General features: G+C 37.3%; 1 protein-coding gene across 9 annotated transcripts in view; it reads left to right on the forward strand.

The window, feature by feature from the left end:
- Window positions 1–22,507, forward strand: part of RBMS1 (RNA binding motif single stranded interacting protein 1) — a 149,004-nt gene that overhangs the window by 117,122 nt on the left and 9,375 nt on the right. For 8 of the 9 annotated variants that reach the window (XM_049824912.1, XM_049831782.1, XM_049829191.1 and 5 more), the window contains 5 exons: window positions 7,246–7,403; window positions 10,689–10,768; window positions 19,489–19,604; window positions 20,498–20,547; window positions 20,643–20,736. In XM_049824912.1, the coding sequence (XP_049680869.1) occupies window positions 7,246–7,403; window positions 10,689–10,768; window positions 19,489–19,604; window positions 20,498–20,547; window positions 20,643–20,736 (498 nt within the window). The remainder of the gene's footprint in view (window positions 1–7,245; window positions 7,404–10,688; window positions 10,769–19,488; window positions 19,605–20,497; window positions 20,548–20,642; window positions 20,737–22,507) is intronic. The other variant, XM_049825789.1, reaches the window with a different exon arrangement.

Consider the following 22,507-nt stretch of genomic DNA (forward strand, 5'->3'; position numbering starts at 1 on the left):
GGAAGATTTTTGTGGTCAATGAAACTCGTTAGTTTGAGCCAAGGAATGCTGTTCCATGTACTAATGTGCGTTTTTTGGGGAAGACTCATTGTTTATCCCTTCAAAGATTTCCCCACAGATTCATAATGTTTTAATTTCCTCCTCAAAATCTTCACTGCCACTGACACAAGCATGCTCCTGCTTATATTGTATTAGCTCTCCCATTAACAAATCACTAAATATTTTCAGATATTTTAGGCTTGTGCAAAAAATTAGGGCTATCTGCAGAATTGTTTCTTATTCAAATTGTGTCAGAAGGATGCCTGTGATAACAATGCAAAGTATGTTGTACCATCATATACAGGCTCTTCCACCATTCTTAAGATACAGTTTCTGTTTTCTGGAGTAGTCTGTTGGCCCTCAAAGCAACAGACCAAACTCTCTGAAACTCATTACGTGGAGAAGCTTTTTACTTTACAATAAATACTAGCCCATTGTCTGAGTTCACGTTCATCCTCCAGAACCCAGAGATGACATGAATTTGTAATCTTTGTATTGTTTGCTAGTGGCTAAAAGGCAGAACTGTGAAGCACTCCACATGTGCTGGTAGCTTTATCTTTCTTTCCAATTAAGTTCAACGCAGGAGCGTTGTTTTAATATTCTAAACTTGGTTCAGGTGACTTTTTTTCCAAGCATATTTGGAAAAGATGAACTGTCACACTATAAGTGTGAACTTCACAGCAGGTATGGGGTTTTTGGGAGGGGAAGGCTGCTTAGCCGCTTGCCTTCATCTCTGTAACAGAAATTGAGGCTTTTCCACAGCTATTAAACATAATGTATTAAAGGCAGTTTTCCTTTATGTTGCTGATGAAGAACATGGTTTTGAGTTAGCAAAAATGAGAAACAGCTAACTTTTATGAGTTTTAATAATGTATTGCTTTTTGTACTTGTCTTCACTGTGGCAACCTTCTGGAGAATTAAATCAGTTTTCATTCTACAGAGTAAAGTAAGAAAATAAGTTTAGGTTACCATGGTAGCTAGTGCACTTAATCAAACTAGAGAAGGTAAGCATGTTGCATTTTTTTTATTCTGCATCTGGGCTTCTGAATGCCAAAGAACAGATGACAGGCAAACAGGAGCTAACTCAAGCAGATTTCTACAGCACTTTTTAACAACTGTCTTGTTAAGAAAAGGTTTCTTTTTACCTAGTTTGTAGTACTTTTTGTAGGCAATAGTATTAAAACCTACTGTAATAGAGAATTTTAAGTAAATATAATCAATTTTCCACCTTTTATTCATAAATGTTCTTAAAAGTCATTATAAAATAAATTGAAGGTAAGCCAAATTTTGCTTACCTGGGGGCTAAATGACCATCATTTCAGGAATTGCATGTGCCTTAAATGAGACGGTTAACAACCACTTCCCTTCAGTACACAGCTTCAACCCACAAAAGTCTTATCTCAGTTGCTAAGCAGTGCTGTGGCTTGTTCAGACAAGGGTCCAGTGCCCTGTTATGAACCGTGATGGGCTCATTCAGCTTTCTGTTGAAAACACTGGCATCCATGAGCAAGATGCAGAACTCCCAGGGAGCACCCTGGTGCCCTTCTAGCAAGGGGAAAGCAAGAATGCCAAGGAATAAAAAGGGAACATATGGTTGTAGTGATAGTCTGATTGCAAACTTGAACACAGTGGTTATTGTAGTTAAAAATTCCTTTTCATACAGTTCTTATGCCTCTTTGTAATACAGACGTGCCTGTGAAAATGAATTAAAATGTTTAGCTTATTAATCATATATAGTGTTTATGCACTTCTGGAGAACAAGTGAAGATTATGGTAGTGATTTTTTTCCCCTGAATTGTCTTGTTAACAGTCTGTGGTCAGACAGTATTAAAACTGTGGCTAAAACAGACATATTTCAGTGAGACACAGGCCAATTGTAAATTTTAAAGTAGTTTCTATACGAAGGCAGACAGGCATTTAATCCCTTCCCTATCAGCCAGAGGATCTTCCATGCTGTGAGCAGTGCCTAGTCACATGTTTCTGAATGGCTATCTGTTCTCTCTGACCTTACACAGAGCAAGAGAAAACAGATGTCTTATCGTTTTGCCAAGTTTCTTGCTTGCAATTTAGGAACAGTTCCACACGCACAGGGAGGTTTTTGTTAATTTCTTTCAGATGATGGCAGAGCATTTTGCATTATGTAGGGCTCCTGATCACCACTTTCTACAGAAATGAACATTAGCGGTTAATTATTCCTATCCCTTTCATGAGAAATACTGTGTCTTGTAGTCAGCTTATTAAGTTAGTGCTGTAAGTGCTTTTTAGGACTAAGTACATTAATCTGCAAGAGCACTGTTCTGCATCTTCGTATTATTATGTTCTGCTAGAGAAGTTCTGGGGATGAGGCTAAAGGTGTTCAGTGGGAAAAGATGGATAGAAACTTGCTGACGTGAACTGCTAAAAACAAAACTTCCTAGTTTTCTTGGTAATATGGACACTTACAGTAGCCCACAAATTCTCTGACATTGTCCATAATCTGCAAATATTGAGCACTTTCAGTGTCTTTCAGGACCTGCTGAAGGCTCTATTAACTGAGGACACCCTGCATGACATAAAAAGACTCAAATTAAGCAGTTTTCCTAAATCATGTAGAATTTAAAAAAAATATCTCAGTGGTTCAGTGGTTTTTTTATATTTAAATGTTAGCTTGCTACCCTAAAGTAAGAAGATTTCCACTGACTTTAGTAGTTCTTCTCAGCCATTCCCATAAAATGATACAAATAATTTCAAGACATCTAAGATTTTTAAGGTGAAGGCAGCTTATATGATTTGATGGATTTCAAGCACACGAAAAAACCCTACCTTTGAAAGCACTTAGAACAATGACAGTGTATAGGCAAGGTTTGAGCTGAGTTATGTTTGCAGATATTTTTGCCAGTTTCACTTTTTTGCTGAATTCCAGAATAAAAATTAGAAACTTAGATATCAAAGGAATTATTTTTCTCTTCTGAAACAGAACTGTGATAACCATGTGAATTAAACTACGGTGAGACAGGTTTTAGTAAGGAAGGAAGTCACAGAACTTAATGTATTAAACTGCTGTTTGCCAGAGAGACAGAGGGAGGAGTTAAAAAGTTTGTCTCTTCTAACTTCCTGAATTTTTAACTGTTTAACCATTTTCCATGCCAAAACCTTGTATAAAAGCAAACATCTGTTTGTACGGTGCCTTTTGTGTAAGACAGGATAAAGATGGATGGGGAGTCCTAGTTGTGGTTGCCATTTGGAAGTCAGCTTGGAAATCTAGCGTGTTCTAAGGGGAAGGAAATGAGTTGCTGCTTATGATCTCCCAAAATGTACCCAGATAGCTGTTTTAAGGTTTAGTAGTCTTGTGGAGATGACAGAAGCTGCATGGTAACGTAAGTAATTAGCAGGAGGAGGACAGGTGTTTTGCACATTCATAGATATAATTTTTCTGCTGCCAAACTGTATAAAATTCCAAATACACTCTAGAAAGAGTTCAGTCTTGCTTTAGGTCTACCCCAACAGTATTATCTTAGTATTGTAAATGAGCTCTTCTGAGAACCAATGACAGTCTTTTTTTTCTTTTTATCTCTCCTCCCCCCCTCCCCCCCCCCCCGCCCCCCCCCCTTGCAAAGTCAAGAAGTGGATTAAATTAATCTATTCTGACCTAGGTGCACTCAATGATCCTTACGGGTCCCTTCCAATGTGAGATATTGTATGATTCTGTGATTTGTCCTTAAAGCTCAAGTGCTGCTGCTCCCCAGGGCAGCTGCGGGTTTGCGCCTGCAGTGCAGGTATAGCCTTGGTGCACTGTGGAATGTGGTTGTTGGCATTTCAACTATTTTGTTCTGGGAGAATTACAGATTAATGAAATTTCAACTTGTGTTCCAGGATTTCAGTGTGACATCCTCATCCATTGGCTGCTTTTTTGCTTTCCCTCTCCCATTTCTGCCATCTTTACCAGCTCTAGCTATGGACGTGTGTAGAAGTATCTTCAAACTTCCCTTTTTCCACTATGGTCAGTATGTCCCGTAAGAAGATCAAAAGCAGAAATAATTGAATCCCTGGGAGGATTCAGGCTGTAATAGACAGTGACATAGAGAAAGGGTCAGAAAAGCAGAACTAAGTCCTTTCCAGTCACCTGTTCAGCATGTACCTGACCAAAACCGAATAGTTACTAATGCAAAATACGGATTGTTTCATGGGCCACAAGTCAATTTTTTCCATCACAAAATGATCTCTGTTCAGAGAAAGCAATTTCCTTAGAACAATTTCCTCAGATGCACTTCCCCCCGCCCCCCAGTTCCTAAGGGATTTGCAATGTGTGGTAGTGGTAAAGTCACTAATACTCTTTAAAGTTAAGCATTCCTTTATCTAACAAAGTTGTTACATGATTTTATGTCATGAAGCTTTCTCTGCTGGGTAGATAGGAACAAGAATTAGCTTCCCAGCGTGTATGGAGGAAGATCTTCATGTGTTACAGTGAATTGCAGTAGGTCTTTGTGTCCCTTTTGGCAAGGAAAGCTCATGATCTCTCATCCTGAATACACTGCCTGTATAATGCAAAAGTATGGTAACCCCTATGCTGGAATAGGAGCCCAAGAGAAGGGGAACGTGATCTACCCAGTTACCCAAATAAAACAAGCTGCTCTAACATTCTGCAGTTGACTGAGTTTCTTTCTCTATTAGGTGTTTCTGAATATACCCATTTCTTTCTTCGCATGTAAATTACTTTTTTATTAGTGTGAACAAAATGGGGCCTTTTTTTATCTTTCCAAATGTTGTTAGGCTTTTTAATGAGAACATTCTTATAATATAATTCAGACTTTCTGTTATTATAGAATAAAAACACTACCAAATTAGATTAAAATATGCCAAGGATCTGATTTTCCAGCTTGTATACTCTTTTAGGTTATTGAGGGAAGTTTTAGGGTATTTGTGCGCAGTATATTTTACAGTTTATAATAAAAAGTAAATAATGCAAAATTTTTCCTTTCAAATACTATTCGTAGTTTCAGGAAATTATACTGTAGCTACAAATGCAATTTTGTAATGTCCATGGCTGAAACCTCCTATAAACCTTTTGCTAATAGCGCTCATTAAAGGAGGAAGTAAGCCTACATATCTCAAGGTGCAAAACAAAATTGGCTAATACAACCTAAGTAACAAACTAATTCTAAAAACATGAAAGCTGTCTTCATCTCACATCTCCTACATGAGGAAATTTGAACTGTATGTCAAAAATGTAACTACTGTAACATAGGCTTGCCCTCATGTTTGAACACTGCCCAGAAATTAATATTAATGTCAGCTCTGGCCTCTCAGTGAATCCATTTTCTGGTCTACTCTTTCTGCTGACTTTCTAATATGAAAAAGAAGTCAGGTTTTCTAAAATAATTTAAATCACAAACTTCTATGTGTACTGTATAGATTCAGTATTATTTTGGGAGGGGGGATGTTTCCACTAGATAACAAAAGGAAAAACTTACGTGGTAGTCAAATGCCAGTTGTAATGGACTGTAAAGGGACTGACAAGGACAACACTTGGGCACTTGGAAAAGTTTGTGTTTTGTAAGGTGTGTGGGATTTCAGTGTGCCGAGGAATTACAATCACATCAGTGGCATAGCATGCAGATCAGGAAGATGTAATGGGAGCACGTTTCCCTTTTATAGGTCCTTTGATGCTGAAATTTCTTAAAAAACCCTTACAGAAAACTTCAAAACATTAGTCCTTTATAACCAAATGTGACATTCGGGCTAAAAATGCAAATAGTGAAGGCCCGTAAGCCTAGAATTTGCTTCCCCATTTTTAAGTTTCCATAGTTTTTGGAACAGAATAATTCATTTCTGTGCTTAAAAGGCATGACCTCCCCCCCCACCAGCCCGGGCTCCTTTTCTTTTTTTGTCCTAGGAAAAACCAACCCCAACTGAGAGGTGATATCCAGGGTAGCAAGTTATTAAATTATGCAATATGCTACCAAAGGTACTGAGATATTGTTAATATAAGGGCAGATAGGACAAATTGATGCCTAATCTGCATAAGAAGTTATCACCACCCATTCAGCTATAATCACTTTAATAAATGCTTTAATTTCAGTAGGCAAGTGTTGTGGTTTTGTTTTTTGTTTTCTGGTTTGATTCAGACTTCCCTGTAAGTCCCTCTTGTGCAGAATGAAAATATGCTGAGGACTATGCCAACAAAATTTGTTTCAGATCATATCATTCCTAGTGCCAAAAAAGTTCTATTGAATGTAAAGCACCCTGCAGAGACTTAGATCTATACAGGGAGCCACAGTGACGACATCAAGATTTTGCACAACTATAAGGGCCAAGTCATATAGATCTGTATAGATTAAGAATATATTTCATCATGGAGCATGGTCAGTAATTAGCAGTACGAAAGAGATGCTCCCTAACCACAGCTGGAGAATCTGTAGACAAACACTGGAAAGAATCGATTTCAACAAAAATGGCTTTTTGATTGAGGTGGAATTTTGTGGTACATACATAGATCACACAAAGTAGGTAGCCTAAGGTCAGGGGAATGGCAAAGACGTGAGTACATTTGTTTCTTCCCTAATCACTCATCTCCTGGCTGCCCTACTCTGTCATTTTGTCTGTTTCTAGAGAAAGTTTTTGGAAGACTTTTGTATTGTCTGAATGCATAATGTAAAAGTTTGGTGAAAACTCAAAAACGTTCGTGTGTGGGAGAAGATGACAGTGTCTCACTCACTTCTGTGTGCATCAGCCTATTCTTGTGGTAATATTTTGGCAATGTACATACTCTTAAATGCATTGTCTCCTTTTTTCCTTGTATTATTTTCAAATTGTCATTCCAATCTTTTCTCTTTTAAATTTACATATGGCTTTATTTAGGTCTTTTCACCAGTCTTGTATTTCCTTGTCTGTTAACTTCTTTCCTTTTATCTTATTTTTGCCTTCTTTTTTTCCTTTCAGAAAAATCTGAAACATGAAGTTGTAATGGGGACTATAAACTGGTCAATTATTCACCTTTATCTCCACTTAAAAATGTCATTGTCAGCAGTAATAGGAGGGGGGGAGCTTTCTCAGGAATGCTGTATACAGTGACAGAAGATGGAGGTCACTAGTACTGGGGAAGAGCAGCCTTTAGAAAGGGGCCTGAGAAGTAAAAATCTGTACTAGCAGTTATATGTAATTGTTGTTATATTCAAAATGTCTTTCCAGTGGCAAAACCAATAACAATTGTTTTTAATTTTCTTTCAGCAACAAGAACAAGACCCGACTAACTTATACATTTCCAATTTGCCGCTTTCAATGGATGAGCAGGAGCTTGAGAACATGCTGAAACCATTTGGGCAGGTTATCTCTACGAGGATACTGCGCGACTCGAGTGGGACAAGCCGTGGTGTTGGCTTTGCAAGGTACTTCAGTGGCATTAGCCATGCTGGCAGCTTTTTTTCCTTTTTTAATTGAAAAGACCAGAATATGAGGAAAAGTCAGAAATTATTGAAATGATCAAGCTTATAAAGAAAAGGGAGATATCTAGATGGAGATGCCAGCAGGGTTTTGTTAATTCTTCCTTTGGTAAAGCAAATATGGCCATGTCTCATCTCACTTAGATAGGTAAATGTGAACCTATTGTTCTTATTGGACAACTATCTAAAATAAGATTTCACTCTCCACTGCTTCCTCCTCTTCCCTGTATTTCTCCTTTCTCCTCTATCCCTGAACCAGTAAGCAAGAGTTATACAGTGCTTCGTAGACTTTTCCTGTGACTTTCCTGGCTTTTGAGGCTTGAGTTCAAGAAAGGAGACCATAAGGAAGAACCACAACCCCTACACCCCGCCCCCCCCTTTTTTTTCCTTTTCTTTCTTTTTCTTCATTAGTTCCTCTGAGAAACTAATTTCTTCATTAGCTCCTCAGCTCGTCATTGCCCTTTGAACATCAGCCATTTGAATTTTATGGCTCATTAACCTATTGTCATGTGGGAAAGAAAGTATTTTTATTCACTTACAGTAAATCTCACCTTGAAATATTTGACAGCTCGGTCAAATATCTCTCCCAAATTAACAAGAACAAATATTTTCCATAATTTAGTAGATGCCTCCCAAATATTCTGTCCATGTAAGTCTACTTTTTCTCTAGTTAATTCAGTTATTTGTTCTGGGGTCTCTTTATCGAAGCCTGTTCTGTGCCCTTCTAATGTTTTTTCTTTCTCTCAATAAGTCCTGCTTTAAACCCAGTAAGGCACTCAATTTGGAGGCTTTAGATTGGACATTTCTATCATCAAAGGTAGGGGCATGCTTTGAGCAAAGAATTGGGGTTCTCAAAATATATTATAAAATCTCGGTCAACAGTCAAATTCCAGTAATACAGATGTTCAGCCAGTATTACAATAGCTCTGTATTTGAACCAATAGCAGAATCTAAAATTAGTGCCCAGAAAAGAACTGAGCAAATTATATCTCCTGATGAAGCCAAAATTTTTAGGGATTCGTTTCCCTATGAGTCGGCTATGGGTAGTTCACAGCGCTGTGATTTTTTATTTATTTATCTTAAATTTCTGTGCTTCCCACCCCCCCCGCCAATATATTTGCTTGGCAGACTGTCCAATTTCAAGAAGATACAACAAAGAAACAAAATTAGAAACAATGGGATGATATTCTTTTATTTAAGAGTGCAAAACCAGCAAGTTTGGTTTCTACCAAAATTTCTGCCTGTCCCCTTCAAATAAATCAATAACTATTTCTAATAAATTTGGTGTAAATTTAATTGGGCATTTTTATTATACACTTGTATTTTTTTCATATTAGCATATGCATAAATATTTCAGTGTGAACTCCATACCACTATACACAGAATGTGTGTATGTGGTTTTGGATGATGTACAAAGCAATATATATACAAAAGCTATATTTACTAATTTTGAAAGATAGTGATACTTTCTTAAATGCAGCTTTCACTTTTTGGTACTATGAAGGGCAGAATTCAGTAACACCCAAGCTAAAATTCAGTAGGCATTATGAATTTATTCAGTGTTTTCTCCCTAAACTTGCTTACCAACTCTACCTTGAATCAGTGGGTTTTTAGGAATGCTTTTATTCTAATATAGCTGGAAGAGTTTTAGAATTGTATGTAAAAGTCCAAAAGACTTGTGTGTATCCAAAACCCTGTTTGTATTGAAGACATTAAAAAAATTAGCTTTAAAGTATTTTCTCAATAGGTTCTGTATTATACATTGTATGTTTTATATACATACATAAACATGAAGTTATTTTTATATACATAGTTATTTATACACATACACGTATTATACATAATTTATAGAATACACATTGCTGTCATATCTCATCAGAATTTCTCCCCTTCTGCAAGGTAGATATAGGAAGTTAAAGTTAAAATTGTCCAAGAAACATGTAGACATTAAATAAAGATTTTAATTTCTTGCCTTTGGGAGCATTTTATTAGGTTAATAAGGGGTAATATATTTCATCAAGTCCAGACTTCAGTCTGAAACTGAATTATATTGTTTGTTTCATATGAGAAAAAAAAAAAATAATAGATTTCTTTGATGCAGATCCAACAATCCAAAACTTCTGAAAATTCTCTAGAAGATATTTTTGAAACCATGAGGAAACTTTCTTGTTCAGTCTGGCATTTTGATGATTTTGGTTGTTGTCTAAGACTGTTTTGTCAGCCTATGCAGAAAGGCTATCAGAATTAAAAAGGTGCCAAGACTTAGTAATTTTTAGTACTGCTTCGTTGCTGCTGAGGTCATTGGCCTAATTTGTGGACCTGAATTACAGAACTTAATACACAAATAAAAAGAAAATCTCTGTTCAATGTTATCCAAACGTCATCTTGCAGACATCTGCAAAATACATTCTTCTTTTTAAAATAAATCTTTTTATACTTGCATGTCTCGTTGCAACTTAGTCCAAGCTGGCGGTTAGGACCGACACATCTACGCTGCAATGTAAGGATGTAGCTGCAACCTGCCGAGCCACTCCCAGACTAGCAGTAGCTCGCCAGTAGTCCACCCAGTCTATTAAGTCTAGTTTTGACAACGTAAGTGCACAAACCTGTTCAGGATGCTGGATAAATTCTCAGTAGCCATCACAGCTATTCAGTTATTGGTTCCTGCTTTGAACATAATTTGGAGACAATTCAGTAAGACACAGGTACATCATTTAGTTGGGATGACACCTATAAGCTAAAAGCTGCAAAGGCAGTTTGGGTCATGCAGTCAGGCATGTTTATATTGGAGTTTATTACTCTTAAACTGTACAGACACTTCAGAATTCTCTATCAAAAGTGGCATTAACATTTGCTGTATGCATCATGGGCTCTAAGGATTCAGTTATGAATGATTGTGGATCAGTCTTTCTGCTTCCTTCAAGACAGCATAGGTACTTTGTACTAAAGCTGTCCAAGTTATGTTCTGCCTAATTTCTAAGTAAATAAGGGTATTGTATTTGCAGTTTGGCACTGACTTTGGCCTCAGAGTGCAAAAAAATGTTAACTGAGTTTAGTTTTATTTTTCTGAAATTGTGTGTTCTTACAAAACATCTTCTCTATTGCTCACACATGGGAAAGCAAGCCACAAAAGTGAAGCAGGAAAAAGCAGGAAATATATTTTTAAAAAATCTCAAACATGGGAATCTGGATGAGTGTTTAATTTATGTAAATTATTCTTTATTTTCTTAGGATGGAGTCAACCGAAAAATGTGAAGCAGTGATTGCTCATTTTAATGGAAAATTCATAAAGACACCAGCAGGAGTTACTGGTATGTTGCATATATTTCTAACAAGATGTATGAATGGGTTACTGCTTACATGGAGGAGGCCTGTTACACTGATCATTGTATCTGGCTTCTCATTCAGAGGCAGGCTTTTTAAAATGAAACTGTGTCTTGTTGGATGACTGTAATACTTGCTCACTTGGAACACAGTATAGGACTTTTCTACTGTAAACCTTTTCTAGGAATCTAGTAGTATTCTCTCCTAGCAGGTAGACAAGCAGCTAAAATGCCTTAAGCCAGCTATGCACAAATTTACATCCCACATAATCCCAGTTGAAGTTAGGAGACAAGTATGTGTTGTATGCCTATCAGGAGAGAATTTGGCTGATTGTCCATGGCCAGGGTATTTTTGAGAGAGGCAAAAAATGGACTATTTTTGCCATCTGTTGATAATTTTTTTTTGAAGTAATTTTCAAAAAAACAGTTGATTAGAAAAAAACCAGGTTCTGCAGCAGTGCCTTAATGCCAGGCACTTTCTTTCACTGGGGGGCCATGGCTCTCAAGTCAACGTAGGCTTTGAGGTTCTTCAGGAAGACGGAAGGAGGTCAACGAAGAATGCTGCTTCTAGAAATAGCGTGCAAGGCAAAATGCAGAGAAGCTATGTAGTGCGATTTTGTTGTCACACCAAGTTCCTCATTGGTTTGTCTGCTTTGTCAGCACTGTTTCTAAGAGACAAAATGTATATTCCATAAACACTTAAAAATGAGGAAAGGAAATTCAGAGCAGCAGAATAGAGCAGAATAGTTTCTTTTCTTTTATAGAAAGAAAATAGGACAACAAAGGAGGAAAGAATACATGTCTGACATTCCAGGCAGCCTTTGGTAACCATTTTATTGAGAATCCCAAGTGGGAATTTTACAAATTACATTGTTGATGCGGTTCCTGAAGCCACCTTTATCCCACTGGTGAAATGTTCTCTGCAGCCAGACCATGACACCAAGGAGGACTAAAGCAGCCGTCGGCAGGCAGACAAAGATATGGCTTGTTTAGTAAATCTATATACATGCGTTATCCCTGAAAGATTACTCCAGTTTGAGGCAGTCTGTGCTGCAGTAAAAATGGAAAGCTGCTTCAGAGCACAGGAAACCACTCCCTTCACCAACACTGATGCAGGGTTTTGACTTCCCTGGCTTGGCTTTTGCAGACCCTTTGCATTGGGATTGATTGCCGAGATTATTTAGTTAAAACTTTGTTATACGTAGGGGCTGTAACATTTACTTTTCTATTTCATATATTTAGCAATCTGTATTTTATGAGATGGAAAATCCCTTTAGGGGCAAGAAGATCAAGGAATGATTTTCTCTGAATGCTGACTGTGGTCTGATCCACCCTTCATGACCAGTTTTATAGTGCTGCTATGGCTCAGACATAATTAAGAGTAAAAAGTATGGAGAAATCAAGAGTTCAAATTGACATATAGGAGCTTTATTCAATTAGAGCCAGTAAAAATCTGTAACAGAACCTCTTATTAGTGCTTTTTAGTTTGCTCATTTTTATTTTCACTTTCATTATCCTGTTCTCAATGAAGGAGCTGTCAAGCATGTCACTGCTAATCATGCTCTGTCTCTGGTGGGCTGTTGCTGAAGCTGGAGTTGCATCTTTATGATCAGGTTCAACCAGGTAGAAATAAAAAGTTGCTGCATGGAATTGTAAGAATGGTTTCTGCAGTGTGGAGGAAAACATTTACCAGAAAATTGTCATTAACTAAGAACAAGAAATGTGCACGAAACCGGTGACTGTCAGAAAGTGGAAACTAAAGAGGGGTCTCAAGATGTAACCCACCTCACGGCTTTAACTTCTAATGCTTACTTGGCAAAGTAGGCATCTAGGCTCTCTGTCTAGAACAGATAAAGCAGCACACACCTCCAGAGACTGATGTATCTTTGCTGTCAGCTGTCCTTGCGGTTACAAAGAGTGTCTAGATGAGTTGCTCAGAAATAGATAACTGACTTTCAGACATTTAGAGTTAAGCAAGATGAGTCACATTCTCCATGACGCTGAAAAATGCAACAAATAATTAGGTGCATAAGGGAGTCGCAAGAACCTTGTTTATTAAAGACCCTACTTCTCCATGCTGGTGCTGTGAAGCTGTATTGCTCCTTGGAAAGGTTTTCATGGAGTTCAAATTCTTCCTGGAATTCCTCACCACGTAGCAAGCACATGTCCAATAATGCAATCGTATTACAGGATGGAGCTTATGCATAATAATATGCTGCAGTCTGCCAAAAAGCAGGGCAGGGGCAACTGTGGTCTTGGACTACCTGCACAGAGAAAAGTGGATGTAGTGGGAAAGCTCTTGGACAAACACAGGTTAGGAAAATGTTTTGAAATAGATTAGCATCCTTCGGGGTTATAGAGGAGCAAGTTCAAATACATGCAAAATAAAATTGTAGAACTGGAACTATGTTTAAATTCAAACATTGTGTCCTAGAAACTTGGCTAAAATCAGCAAAGGGAGCTGGCTATAAAAACACTGTTATCAGGATGAGGAGGGTAGGAGAGACGGGCCTGTAATGAAATAGGTGTGGGAGGAAGAACATCTGTTCAACAAAAACATGCTTTCATAATGCAGCTTTGTTATTTTAACTAAGTTTGGGTTTAAATGGAAGAATGAGTTAAACACATGGGAAGCACAGGTGAAACCTCCTCAGGAGCCTGAGAAGACAGAACAGAAAAACCTCTAAGAATCTGAGACGGCCAAGGGTCGCACAGGGCAGTCACAGAAGCGTCGACTCTAGAATTGAGTGAGTGACTGGGCATTGATGATACTGGGCAAGCTGAACCCAGATGTAACAAGCTATTCAGGCTTTATTTCTCTGCTCCATATTAGATTAATGAAATCTATTCAATATTTAGTGTGTCCTTGTTTGTCTTCAGTAAGAAAGAAGATTAGCTCAGAGAGCAATTTCAAATGCACTGCAAGTTGGTCTAATCCTGAAACTCCTAGGAGTGATGTATTAGTTTCACCATTTGTTCTAGCTGGGGTCTGCACTTTTGTTATGTAAGTTATTGTGATAGTTTGTTCTGGTTTATGGACTATGATTTTCTGCCCATTTTTCTTAGGACTTTGATTTTTGTATTCCGTTCTCTTCTCAACTGTGTATTTATTACCTGATTGTTATAATCTTGAAATAACTTTTGCATTTAGTTCTACTTTTCTCCTTAATGCTGTTAAGGAGTTAATCACCAGTTAATAATGTGATATTTAAAGCTTTTTTTTATTCTCATGTGAAACGTAACCTTATGATGTGAATTGGAGGAAACAGACACTAGACTAGTATAAGGAGCCCCAGGACACAGAAGATGAGTAGTGAGGACAGAGCAGCATACTTAGCCTCCCTCCCCTGAAGATGATACTTAATGTTTGCTGTCTTTTTGTCTTGTGTTGGACCCATAACGGTTGTAGCAATGATCTGCTGGGCAAAATCATGAAAAGGCATCTCCTTCCTATCACAGCAGCATGTAGCTGCGTGGTGATATGTGAGAATAATTATATAAATAATTACATAAAGCAGTTGTGCTGTAGAATACATAAGGTATGCGTAAGTCTGAGTGTATTTGTCTCTTACATTTAAAATGAAAAATATAGAAGTTAAAAAGCTACAGAAGTTTTATGCATGTTATGTAGGCTTTATGGATTATTTAATGCTTCTTTTATTGAAAAATAATGGGTGATTTTGTTTTAATGGACGTAAGCTAGAGAGCATTTTTGCTGAGCAGCCCGTACCATTTTTGCGTCAGGAATGGTGGGTTAAGGTGGTGACCCAAAATCATAGATTATCCATGACCCACCCTCCTCTTCCCACTTATGGTAAAGATACTGGTCACTCAGATTCTGGTTTAGGGAGGAAATTGAAGACAGGCGTGAGAGCCCTGCTCCGGCTTGTGCTTTTCACTGTAGACTAGGAAGAGGTCCACCAGGTATGGTAGAAACTACTGTTTGGAATGACTGTGATCTTGGACATCTTTCTAGTGCAGGAGAGGAGTGAAAATAGAGCCTTGAAGTAGCTATCTTGTGGCAGTCATTTTTGAGCTTTTTCTATTTGCTTATCTTTACAAAGTATCCAGCACTGCAGATCTCTATATAGTGAATTTAAGCCACTTGACCATAAACTCACATTTCTTAGTTATCTTCCACAGATCCTTTAGAAATCACCCATGAACAACAGTCTGAAAAAACGCTGCTGAAGGTTATTGAGAGGTCACAGTGCTGGTGTTACTCCTGATTGTCATACTGAAGGAAGAGGAACCAAGATTTTACCCATTTAGATCAAAGATTAGAAGCTTTTACTGCTCTAATTCTCATAGTTTGTAATTGCTACTTAGTTTTAAGAAGCAACATTGGAATAGAAAAGAAAAATGCTACTTAAAATCACTCAAAATATTCTCCTGTGACAAATTATAAACCTTGTATAAATTATTAAAGAAATATAACCCTGAGCACTGTGTTTAAGTGAAGACAGGATGGTGAAGAGTATATATTTCGTTTCTCTTTAAATGAAGTTGGGTTGCACAACTTTTTTTTCATTCCACAGCTTTTGGCTAAAGTTTCTAGCTGTACAGGCTTGCTCTATCGTTAAGGTGATGTTTTAATGTCAGAATCCATTAGTCCCATGTGCTTTGTCACTAGAAAATAAGCAATGAAAGTCACTAAAAGATGCAGTTTAATTGAAAACTGATTAGAAGAATAGTATTTTAAAACTATTTTGTTGTATTTTTTAATATCTGAAAGAGTTTATTGAAAAGTTGATAAAATTAGCCATGTAAAGTCAAGGATGTAAACACAAAGTCCAACATAAGAGCATCCATTCTGGTTTTGCATTTATGGTATCACCTGGTATGTATTTGGGTAGACACTGAAAAAATGAAAACTTAATTCTAATGTACATTTGTGCACAATGTGTGTACGACAAGGAAGCATTTACTCTCTGGACTAATATTGCATTCACACCTTTCATCTGTAAAAACATTAGCCCTAGAGGAGGGTGATTCAGGGCAGGAGATGTTCAGCACTTTCCACAGCCAGGTTTTAAATCACTGACCTGCTGTTAAAGCACGGGAAAGCTTGCGGTTACAGAATGCCTCCATAGCAGCAGCTCAACAAACATCTACAAACCATCGAGAGTGTCTGTTGGCTTTCATTAAGTGTCAGTAGAGTGGGCATTGTAAACATGGTGTCTTAGCTGCAGAAGCGTAAGTCCACTGTAAGTTGTAGCCTTTTACATCAGCTATCTCTTAGCTGTGAATCCAACTCCGAATATTTATCCTGTGCTTCTCTGACTTGCACATACAGAAGGCACTGAATGATTAATGATCCCCTTCATCACCACGTCTGCACACTTCCCAACAGTTAAACAATAAAAATGACTCTCCCTTCCTGCCTGGACCACAAAAAAGATTGCTTGACTGGTCTGTAGGCCTTGTTGGATTTTTTGTTTATATCTATCTATCTATTGTATACATGTTTGTACATGCAAGAGAGAGAATCTCTTGCCTATTTGTGAAAAATATGAGGAAAAGTAAGCTGAAGAAATAAATTTCAGATTTAATTTTGAAGAGAGCAAGGGCTATGTGCATTCTTTGGTGGGAGGGGGATCGATAGATCATACTTGGCTCCCGTGAAGGTTTATCTCTTTCTCATGACCCTCCTTCTGATGACCATCAGTCATTGTGTTCTCGAAGCAATGAACACAGTAGTACTCGGGTCACATGTATGGAAGAGCAGCCAAAAATTGCAGTTAGGCTTTCAATTGCAGCAGTCCCCACTATCAGCATTCAGATCTTGAACTGGCATCAGGGAAGGCAAATGCTATGGGGTCTTCTCAGAGCAGTTGGCCATATTAAATAGCCAGTCTGCTTCGCATTTTTTTTAACGTGAGTTAGAGCTTTCACAGCATTTGGCTTCATTTATGGACACAGTGAGGAGCAAGAGAAGCTGGAAGGTCAGAAAAAAAAGGATTCCTATGACTAGATCTGTGTTCAGTAAGATGGAGCACCAACTTCTGGCAAATCACAAAGTAATGCCTTTTTAAATTTTTTCTTCATTGCTGCTGGTTTTAGATATTACATATGCAAAATCCAATACTTGTGGATAATTCTTGTTCCATTTTTTCTTCCTCTTTACATTTGTGAGGAGAGTGTTTCCAATGCACCACAGAAGAGGTTTCATCATTTGAAATTTAGCTGCTTTCAGTTATCTACAAACAACAAAAAAATATTTATTCTTAAAATAGATTTTTATGAACATTTTATTCAAACAGGTGGACAGGTTTACTCTCACTTTTTTTAAAAAAAATGATCTTTATCTTGAGACAATGATGGGAAATGTAAGCACAAATAACGCTTTCAGAGAAGTTTGTACAATTCACTATGGGGATTTTTAATGAAAGCATAATGCAGCTTTAAATAAAGTATTTACTACCTGCAAGTGCTATAACACAGAATCATGGGGCTAGAAACCTTTAGGTATTTTCTGATGTCTTTGTAAGCCATTCTCATGCCAGTTTCTTTTGACTTCATCCAAAAATTTATAGTATGTATTTTGGAAGTCATACATGTTTCCCACAATACTAGATGGTTTGAAATAATTTATGATTAGCCAGAGGTACTCAACTTAGGGAAGAGGGTTTTTTCATTTAAGGCAGTTAACTTCAGTATTTGGATCTCAGCTCTCCCTTTCTGATGGATTTTTTTTTTTTTTTCTTCACTGTGTAAAATCAGAGTCAAAATTTCATACCAGAATCTGACAATTTTACCCATGTTGACTAATCTTCTGAGATTAAGTCCTCTTATTTCAACAGAACTGTATGTGGATTAAAATGTTGAGTGATATGACCAAGGTTATTGGGATCTAGCTTTTATAAAGTAACATCAAATTATCCAACAGGGTATTGATATAGTACCTTTTTGGCCCAAATATGCTGAGACAGAAGTTGCTTCTCATGATAGAAGACCCCAAAGCAAAACTCAATTCTGGGAATGCCAAAAAAATCCCCTCAGAAATTTAAGATTTTGAAGAGAATGTTCTCCAGCTTGTCTCCTGCTTTAGGGTTTCTGTTATTTCTGTGTGCATTGACTCCACTGTCCATGGGCCTCCAATACTTCTTCCAGTGTCATTAGCCTAACCTTTCCCTGGCTTATTTTATGATTAGAGGATTTTAATTACCATTCTCTGTAAGATAATACATTTTTAAATTAAGTCAGTTGTCATGTTTAGTACTAAAGTCTGACTCTCTGATACTGAAGTTATTTGACTGCTGAATAACAGTGCACGGGTAAGAGAGGTACAAGTCTGATGGGTGTGCGGTCAGTGTCGGAGATGAAACAGGGCACCACATGCCAGTTCTGTCTCCCAGTCTGTCCATCTTTTATAGAGAAGGCTGTCAAAAGATGTATCATGCAGGAAGTGGCTATTTTCCCAGTAGAAACAGAGCTAGTGTTTTAGGTATGCCATCCAAAGCCAGGGATGACTTGGCCATTAGTACCAGTTTCGTGCCAAAGTTTTACAAGTCAAGCTCTTTGCCAGGTTATAAGTCTCTGAGGTTTTCAAAAGCAATCATCTTTTGCAAATGCAGACAGAGTGAAGAGCTCATCAGCACTGGCCATGGTTATACTAATAGATTTTTGTGGCATGATACAGATATGCTAAAATTTTTCTTGGGGTTGTTTTTTTGCGGGTGGCCCTCCCACCCCATGTGTTTACTCTGCGTTTGGAAAGTTGCATGTTTTCAGATCCAGCCATGTCTCTTGAAGGTGTTTCCAAACAGAGAATGACTGGAGGAGTGTCATGGTAAAGCTGAGACAGCTCATGTGTCAGGAATTATTGGCAGAGGAGCGTTACATCCAAGTCAGAACAGAGCTTCCACCCTGTGATTAGGGAGGGTGTGGTGTGATGTAGCAGAGCTGTGCTTCAGCCGTAGGTATGTGAAACTGTTGCAGTTTAAGATAGTAACAGGGAAAGAATACTATGCAAACTTTTCTTTTTTGTTGCTTTAATTTTGATATTAAAAACTGAAGTCATGGTCAGGATAATGTTATGCAAAAGAAATTTTTTTTAAAAAGTGTAGCAATACCATTTCTTGACAGTATGCAAAAAAAACAAGATAAAAGAAAAATCTTGAAGAACTTCTGGTTGCATTGTGTGTTCTTTATAGAGCAGAGAGAAAAAGGGAATGGCATTTTTTCGGTGCAAGGTGGCAGGAGATAAAGGTACCCAGTCCACCCTGCCGGTTAGACTAAGTGGAGGTACTGTGCCAGCTCTTCTGCTATTCTGGATGAGCAGAACAGTTTAAGTTTTGGGACATTACTGAAACCTCCAAAGGCTGGGGGGAATATATAAAGGAAGGTGGATTTATTCTCCACCTTCCTTAGATGTCCCTCTGAGGAGGCAAAGCTCAGAATTCAGATGGCAGTTCTCATTCATCCCCAGACTAACAGACATATACTCAGGATATACAGACTGTGTTTCTTTCCAACAGGTTTTAGGAGCAGTAGTTTAAAATCAAAAATATAAAGCATTCCAGATGTTCTGTTTGTGTGTAGCAGCTATCTTTGTGCTATGCAGAACAGTTGTTGATGCTGTAGTATCGGTCCGTGTTATTTAACTGTCATATTGGGAATATAACTTAAAAACCATACCTCATTTGGAGTGCTGGGCACCTGTGTATGAACGCTACTTCAACTAATATTTCTTTTTTTCTTCTAAGTTCCTGCAGAACCTTTATTGTGCAAGTTTGCCGATGGAGGGCAGAAAAAGAGACAGAATCAGAATAAATATATACAGAATGGAAGAGCATGGCACAGAGAAGGCGAGGTGAGACTTGTAAGTCCTCCCTTCAAGCTTTAGTGTGGGTGTACAATAATGAATACTTATGAAAATGATAGGCATTGAGACTTCTTGGCTTGGCTCTTTGGCATATTATAAATGTGCAAGCAACTCTTAGCTGACAGTTTGCAATTCTATAAAATACTTAACCATATCTTTCTTAACAGGAAAAAAGGCAAAATGCTAAACACTAAATCCTGCCTCATTAAAGTGAACAACAAAATCTCCTTCAGCTTAATCAGGAATATGCTTGAGAGATTTCTCGTATTATAAAACTACCTGAAACATAACTTTATTTACATGTAGTAAATAATCCTTTGATTTATGCAGCACTGAAATGCACATCACTTTCATAAGATTAAAAACATATGCCAATGCAGTGCAGCATTAATTTTTTTTTGTCACAGCTGTTTTAATCTTTAATATTCAAGATAATAGTTTCATAGGCTTACTGTGGTTAGCAAGCCTAGACACCTCATTTATATGAGACAGGAAAATTCAAATGTGTCTTCTGAAAAACAGCACTCCCCATTCGTTCGTATAGTTAATATACGTAGGCAACACCCTAACATAATCATCTTCAAGCCCTGCCTCTCAAACACACACAGATTCTCTTAGCAAGGTATTTTATAGATTGCATTTTGTTCCTCAGGCTGGGACCTTGGAAACTTGTATTCATAGCAAATATTGCTGATTCTCTTCACTATGTAATTATGTCTGTCAATTAACCTTTCCCTAACTTACAGCAATAAACTATTTCAATACAAATTTTCAGTTAAGAATAATACAACTAAAGAAAGAGTAAGAGAAATAATTTACAGTCAAAATGAATTTTGTCAACTCTTTCTTTCCACCTTTTTTTTTTTTTTTTTTTTTTTTTTTTTTAAAAGGCTGGAATGACACTCACGTATGATCCAACCACAGCTGCTTTACAAAATGGGTATGTTAAATAATGGCACACTAAGAAAAGAAGAATGTTTGCATTATGGAAGGTGCACAGAACTGGCATTTGATAAATATTTCTGCATTTTCTAGATTTTATCCATCACCCTACAGTATTACAGCAAACAGAATGATCACTCAGACATCTATTACGCCATATATTGCTTCTCCGGTTTCCACATACCAGGTTTGTATTTAGAACTTAGTAGCTTAGAAATGGTTCATCAGAGCTTATGTTTATTTATCAATTGCTACATGTGGTTTTATGAATTCTCCAATAATGCTTCATTTTAATGAAGTGGCATCTTCATGCTGTACAGCATGAAAATGACGGCCTTAAAAACTAAGAGTGTGTTTGTTTCAGGAAGCACAGCAATTTAATGAGATACATGGTGTCTTGCAAAACAAAGTCTCTAATGTGTGCTGATGGCTAAGGTACTTGTAGCCACTTCTGCGTTTCAAGTATGATTTTTCATTTTCTCTTGGTCAAGTTCCTTTAATGTCAATAATATATCTTTAAAATAATTATTCTTTATTTAAAACCTTCTTGATTTAGTTAAATTCTATTTCAAAGATATTTCTCCATGCTTTTTTAACTTTCTTCCAGGTTGGGTTTTTTTGGGGGGAAGCCCAACAATAATGTGTTACAAAGTTGAGCTAAGAAGGGTTCAGAAACTTGCTTGACATTAGAGAAAGAAATTTAAAAGAGTTCAGAGTTAAATTATGTTAGCATTCAAATTCAGTGTTTTTATATTAGGAGTAAAGCATTTAATAGTCTAGAACTGTGTTTCTAAACCAAAAGTTATTTTAGTTTGAACAATAAATTAAAACATGAATCATGTACATTTTTTGTTCTTAGAGCCCAGCCCAAAGCTTCCTGAAAAGGAATTTTGATAGGTGTCATCTTGTGTCCCCACCAAGGGATATTGACAAACAATTCAACATGCTGAGAAATGATAGGGAACAGTTTTTGTACGTTGATATAAATCTCTTTGGAATTGCCCCATTTTAGGGCATCGTACATTTCAGTTTACAAACAACTTGCCTTTAATGTAACTAGTAAGGCAGTCTCAGATGTATGCTCTGTAATTACTACTTGAGACACTCCAATTACCCCAGTGTAAGCTAAATGACCAGCTATTTTGGCATTTTACTGTTTAACACATAGATGAAGTAAACATCAGTGATTCAGGTCATAAATAACCAAAACTAATTAAAATTGGAAAATTCTTACCTCTATGTCAGGGGAAGGAAAAGAGGCTGTTTGCTTTTTAGTGAGAGAGACGTGCTGAGTTTTCTAGCTTACTATGGGTGAAAATGAATATAGAAGGCATGTAGAAGGCATATAGAAGGCAAACAGAGACACTGTGGGCTATTTGGTCAGTATTCCCTTGCAGAAATTTCCATGTACCCTCTCATTCCAGGAGAGAAGAATGAGGAAGAATTGTCCAATATTAGTTTGGAGGTCTAATGCCTTCTTGTGCGAGCAAAGCATTATGTAGGAGTTAAACCAGAGTACTCTGGGGTAAAGGGCAGCTGGATTAATTTTACATTAATTTCTGAGGTGACTTATGCAACAAAATGTTTGCTCTTGGCAGACAGCACTAGTACTGTATTTTTCATTATATTGAATCATTCTGCTTTATACAGCAATACCTCTAAAAATGATAGCATGTTCTTACCCAGGAAAATATTCAGTAGAATTAGCTGCTGTTCTTTATTAAAATCAATAATCAATATCAATATAAGACTCTCAGATATTCAGAATCCAAGTAAAAGTTACTCCTTGAGAATATAGTGTCACTTTTCTGGGCTTTTTGAGGTAGGCAGACCACAATACTGTATGTTTCCAGAAATGTTGTTACCAGTATTACAATATACATGGCATGAGGCTTAAATTACTCTGGGTAGAGTTAACATCATTATGCTTAAAGTGCCACAGTAATAGGAATTGAAAA

The sequence above is a fragment of the Accipiter gentilis genome, chromosome 1 (assembly GCF_929443795.1).
Source record: "Accipiter gentilis chromosome 1, bAccGen1.1, whole genome shotgun sequence".
NCBI classification, from domain to species: Eukaryota; Metazoa; Chordata; class Aves; order Accipitriformes; family Accipitridae; genus Astur; species Astur gentilis.